General features: G+C 35.7%; 1 protein-coding gene across 1 annotated transcript in view; it reads right to left on the bottom strand.

Annotated features, from left to right (window-relative positions):
• Positions 1-277: 277 nt before the first annotated feature.
• ZFC3H1 (zinc finger, C3H1-type containing) overlaps positions 278-6,000 on the bottom strand; it is a gene marked incomplete at its 5' end in the record, with an annotated part of 30,888 nt that continues 25,165 nt past the window's right edge. The window contains 7 exons of the mRNA XM_010145547.1: positions 278-382; positions 830-1,028; positions 1,105-1,210; positions 2,059-2,296; positions 4,222-4,413; positions 4,892-5,078; positions 5,496-5,679. Coding sequence (XP_010143849.1) covers positions 278-382; positions 830-1,028; positions 1,105-1,210; positions 2,059-2,296; positions 4,222-4,413; positions 4,892-5,078; positions 5,496-5,679 — 1,211 coding nt within the window. The remainder of the gene's footprint in view (positions 383-829; positions 1,029-1,104; positions 1,211-2,058; positions 2,297-4,221; positions 4,414-4,891; positions 5,079-5,495; positions 5,680-6,000) is intronic.

Below are 6,000 nucleotides of genomic sequence, written 5' to 3'. Positions count from 1 at the left end.
AACAAAACACATACCAGCTTTGGCATATACGCAGTTTATTTTCATTTCCCAAACTCAGACATTAAGCTTGCTGGCTGTTTCATTTTTAAATGCCTGTGGGTTTACAGTTTAGTGTATATGCACAAAGAGCAAGTATAAACCTTAAAACTACCAATTCATAATTTGCCAGAGTTTCAGCAAAACATGCCAAGCTAAAAATAGAGGAGTTAAAATTCTAAACTGTCTTGTTTTTCAAGAAAATACTAGTATTATTGGAATTGAAACAGAAAAAAATATTCTAAATGTACCTTAAGAGATCCATGGGACCATGCTGTTGGCATGTATTCTCAAAGAAAGCTGCCACAAAATCTTGCAACAGTGGGAGAATACTGCTTGACCTTTCCTGTTTTGGGATTTTTTTTTTAAATAAAAAATTAAAATCAGACATTAACCTGAAAATGACAACAACAATTTAAGCACAATAAATAACAAGTGCTGTGTCTATCTCTGCAATGCTCCATTGTCTTAATCCTCTCAAGAATGAAGTCTAAGTGCGTCAGCCAGCAGCAGAAAAAAGCCCAAAACATATTACAGGGTTTATTGCTAATGTCTACTGTTCTTAAGGATATTAACACTGGATTAGAACAATCCAAAGTATAGATTTATGATTTTATGTAATTCTTTTGATTATCTTTAATTACATCACTAATCTTGCCAATTCTGTTCTTCCCATCTCTATAAAGGAGACATTACAAAAATATCATGAAGTTTAACCAGTTCCTGTTTGAAACACAAAATTCAAACTTTAAATCAGCAGACCAACAAAATGAGTTTTGCAATGGAGTATTACCTGTGAAACAAGGAATTTACACAAGTGATAAAAGATTTCTGCATTCTGAGGATTCTTCTCAAAAGCTTCAATCCACACTTTGTAGGCACTGTCACTCTGCTCCATCTGCAAATATAAGGTGGCCAAACTCTCCAAGAGCTGACAGTTGTTAGGGCAGAGGTCCAATAAAGATCTACAGAGTTCTGCAGCAGACTCCCACCTTCAAGAAAAGTAAAGTTATGTTGTCAAAAAAGCAGAGTTGAGTGCTACAATTAAAAATGTCTTCAACAACTTACCTTTCAAGAAGTTTCAGCAAAGCTATCATGTTTCTGTAGAGAGGAAAGCAGACAGCTATTCTTTTGTCAGCCTCAAGTCTTTCATCAGTACATGTTTTGACCGCATCTTCAAAACAGAAGCATAAAAGCAAGCCTTTAGACCTCAAGCATCAAAGTTATTTGAAGCCTTAACATAATTTTAAAAAATCTCATTTAACATAACGAAAATATGTAAGAGCAGAAAGGTCTTTGAGAGTGCTGCTTTTGCAAATTGTCAAAAGGAAGATGACCATCTTTGGATAAGCTTTTTAACACTTATCGCTACAGTGCGGAGCAAAAGTCTTTCGGAAGTTTTGTCTCGTTCATTTAAAAAATGGGAAACATCCTACCAATGAAATGTTAAAGCCAAGTTACAGATAGCAGTGTATGTTTAAAACTACATTCCAGATTTCCAGCATTGCTGCTGAAACCTAATGCAGGATATTGTTTTTCTTCTCAGAATAATAAAAAGTTAGCCAATAGTGAACAGCCCATAACGAACACCCTATTATCACTCCTAGACTGCCTTCACTCCCACAGCTGGGCTACTCAATCTGTCCTTGAGTAATTCCACACTGCATTACCACCTGCAGCACAGATACATTCTCAGTGGCAGTAAGTCCAAGACAACTAGCAATGTCATACTGTGGCAAGCCACTGGTCTTTATCTTGATAGAGTATCATAGTTCAGATAAAAAGCTATGGCTTTGAACCACAGACGAAAAATCTCAGTGTGTGTGCGTGTGGTAAGTACTCGAGAAGACAGACTTTTCTCAGTGCTCTGTTCAAATTAAGATGAAATATTCACTGGATTAATCCCAATGGCTTAACACAGTCATCAGCAATACTTCATTGTGTTCAAATTCCAGAAATTGGGTAATATTTCATGATTTGCGAGTGAGTCATGTATTAAGTAGTTTGCCTCCTTAATCTTACCTTCAAACATAGCTAACAGCGTATCAGGATCGGTCTTCACATCATGCACTGTTTGCCATGGTATTAGAAACGGCTCTTTGTTCATGATCCTTGAAGGACTGACATTAGCTGGATCATAGAACTTGACTGGGAGAGTGCCAAATTCAGTTAGATGTATGTAAGCCAGCCAAGCCAAGCAACGGTCACTTACAGTAAGGCGTTCTGATATTATCTTTTCATTCGCTGATTTTAAAGCATTCTGTAAAGGTTAAAAGAAACATGTTCTATTTCAATCACAAAATCTTTAAGACTGAGAAAAAGAAACAGGAAGAGTAAGTTCTAATATTCTCAAATCTTTTCCACAGATAAGACAGAACTAATTCTTTACAGCAAACATAATTATATTTGGTTTATGTGAATGTGTGGCTGTATTCAAATCACACATAATTTCTAGTAACGTGTTTAGAAAAACTGTAGAAGATTGTTATTTTGAAAAGTGAACAGAGATGGACTTTGAAAACATGCATGTCCCAACATGTGGTTCATTTTTCTGCTTAAATCTGGACAATTACTTCCAGTTGCACTGAAATAATACATTAGCTCTAGAGACAACTCATCTAGAAGTCTGATTCAGTCTGCTATATCCTATTGGGTCTTGGGGGTTTTTGTTTGTGGCTTCGTTTTCTCTTGGTTTGCTTTTATACTATTAAGTTCTAGTCATACAGCTACTAAGTTATAGCTATCCGACTCTACTGAAAGCATCACCATCTCTAGACATGCTGTTTTAAAAAAATTACTGAGAACAAGGATATTGCTTCAAATTTTCCTACCAGTCACATGCAAAACTTGAATAGCCCAGTTAAATTACCAAATTCTAAATAAAATCATTACAGCGAGCAACTAGACAAAATGTAAACACAACTGCTCCCAAACCAGAACAGATTCTCATGTCTAGTTATGTGCCACAGTTTTTCTGCATAAATGTAGTATAATCAAATAATGTATGTTCAAGGAAATGAAAGCACTTTAAAAGTGTAGGCAAAATTCTGCAGTTCACTTGTCCTGTAACAGGCAAAAACTGAAGTTTCAAAAACATTTCACTTATTCACCCCTCAAAATATTTACTTCAGAAAATTTGCTTTCAAGTTTTTGAAGAGACACATTGCTGCTTAGGCTGAAGTAGCATTTACTTTGAAATTATCTTCTCTTAAATATAGTTAAATACTCTCTCCCCAAGACATCCTTTTCAACTACACATTTCAGATGAATATAAAAAAGTTTGGTTTTGTGATGATGCTTTGAGGAAAGATAAGGGAAAACAACCGATGTTATTTTCCCCATATACACTGGATTTCCATGTAAATTCAACAGAAACTGAGGGGTTTTGTTCTTGTTCATTCAGTGAAATATTTAGAGTTACATTTATCTGTACTGTTCTGTTGAGCTTTTGGAGGAAGTCAACATAGTACTACACTTTTCTATTTAAACTGGAGCTAGAAAAAAGCATTACTGCCCTAAACCAGTAACTGGAGAATGTTTTAGGGTGTAGCAAGCAGCAAGTGCCACCTGCTGGTAGAAACGAAAAAACTGCCCACTGTCCATAGGAGCTGGTGCTAGCCCGAGATTTCTCATGCTGCTCTGCCATTTCTACTGTCTACAGAAGTGACCTAAATTCTTTCTACAGTAAAAGCCAGGAAAATATAACTCCAAACTCATGGAGTTCATGGGACCAATAAAGTCTGATTTAACAATCCTCAAATTTAGGAGCAGGGCAATACTGTTAGATAACATCACACTATGCTCTGTCCCCACAAGAACTACTGGCTTGGCAAATTCTGTAGCAATAAACATTTGAGTGCCAGGGTCAACACCTTACTCAACAGGCCTTTCACTGCAGATAAATATTCTATGGCATACCAAAAATGAAGATTTAAAGCAATTCCACAGGAATTATTTTGAGAGATAGTGGTCTAGGCTATTAGCTACACAAGCAAAGCAAAAGAGGCAACAAAATTACATCCGAAGTTTACAATGCATCATATTCTCAAACAAGAAGTCTCTAGGAGAATTTCTTCAGAAAATAAAGGAAGGAAGAGTTCTTCTGAAGTTTACACTATCAGAGTCACAGGCATCAGAAAGGTGAAGGTATGAAGAAAGTTACTGAGGTGGTAACCTGGAAATTACCTGCAGCAAAACAAGAGCATTCTGATGTCTTCCTGTAAATAGGCTTAAGTGAACTCTGTACAGGAGGGTCTCCAGCAGCTGAAAGGACACAAGATTTGGATTTTCTTCTCCCCTTGTCTCTTCCATTAGGAAGTCTAGCATCCTTCCACAAACATAGTCTTTTCCATCAAAGGAAGTCTCCAAATTCAAAAACTAGAGAGAAATGATTCATATTAATAAACAGAATACTAGTAATGCTTCTAGGTTGAAGTTTAAAAGTCACATGAATCACAAACTTTGGACAATGTCTTTCACCATCTTATGAATCATATTTCCCTCCCTCACACCCAATTCTCACATTAAACTTCAAAAAACACTATTTAAATATTAAAAATTAAGCAAAGTTAAATATTGAAAGCTTAAGTAACAATTAAGAAACGCAACATCTTAATATAAAATAGTTTTTTTAACAACTTGATTTAAAATAATTTATTACCTGAGGAAAAGCGATGATTTCTGCAAGTATCCTGCAAACAGAACTTTAATTGCTTCATTTTCTGAGCAACTTTTGAGTTTTCAAAAAGCTGGGGTTTTTTTCGTATCACCCTTTCCCTTTCATACGTACTGGTTTTCTACAGTAGGAAGTGCACACCTACATGACCATTTCACATACACTTTTTTTTAAACTTACTGTCCACCAGATTTGATAAGAGGGAGCATATTCCACTGCGGTTTCACACATTTCCTGTATCTCCTCCTTGGTTCCTCTTTTTGAGAAGAGTCTGAGGTAATGACACCAAATTTCAGGATTTTCTTTGTTGTTCTCAAGGGCTCGAGCCAAAACATTTAAAGTAGAATCCAAACACTCAGATGATGAGCTGTAAAAATTTAAAAATTAAAACCGCACTCACATCAGCTGTGTTACTATGACTTAGACAATATGAAGTATGAAAATGGATGCTTATAATTAGAATGGAAGTGACACACAGACTTTTAAGATGTGCTGTCCTTTTACTATGGAAATTTCAAAGTTTCAGTAATTTTTCATCCTTCGAAGTTTATTATTAGGTATAATTATCGAAGTGCATGGAAAAACAAGTTTTCTAAGAAGAAAGTGCTGATCCAAGTAAGAGTTTAATTTAATTGAAAAAGGGTAAGACTCACCTGGAAGCAACCTGCTTTTAAGTCATAAATTATCTGTGGCATCAAAGAAGGTTCTTTAACATCAGAAAGAAAACCTGATCATAGCAACACGCGTAAAGCACAAAATCAAATCTGAAATGCAGCAGACTTACCCTTCGTTTTGATTCAAGTATTTGTATGCAAGTTTAATCCAAAGCTGTACATCACAGGGGTTTTCTTGGACACTTGCCTCCAAGTTGGAAATATCATCAGTCTCACTTGTAAAATAACGGACATCATCTGGAGTCACCACAGTATCAAGGGCTGGAACTCTTTTTTTATGTTCAGTGGGATGAGCTGCAAATAAAATAAGTTTATTTTCAAAACAAAAAAGATTACAACTCACACAAGCAATGGCATTTATATATTTCAAGCAAAGCCACTGACCAGAGCAAGATACTGTTATTTCAACATCCTCTAAAACTTGTAACTGTAGAAAACCCGTTATATTTCAAATGTGAAGGCAATTAACAAATAGCAGTATAACGCTGCTTTGATGAGACACCAATTAAGGCAGTTCATTAGGCAGCACTAAGAAACAGACACATCTAAGAAAATTTCTCAATTCTGAGTCTAAAAACCCATTTTAGAGGATTTGCTAACAAATCCTGAAGGTCC

This window comes from Buceros rhinoceros, unplaced genomic scaffold (assembly GCF_000710305.1).
Source record: "Buceros rhinoceros silvestris isolate BGI_N320 unplaced genomic scaffold, ASM71030v1 scaffold35551, whole genome shotgun sequence".
Classification (NCBI taxonomy): Eukaryota; Metazoa; Chordata; class Aves; order Bucerotiformes; family Bucerotidae; genus Buceros; species Buceros rhinoceros.
This window is presented reverse-complemented; position numbering and strand designations above follow the sequence as displayed.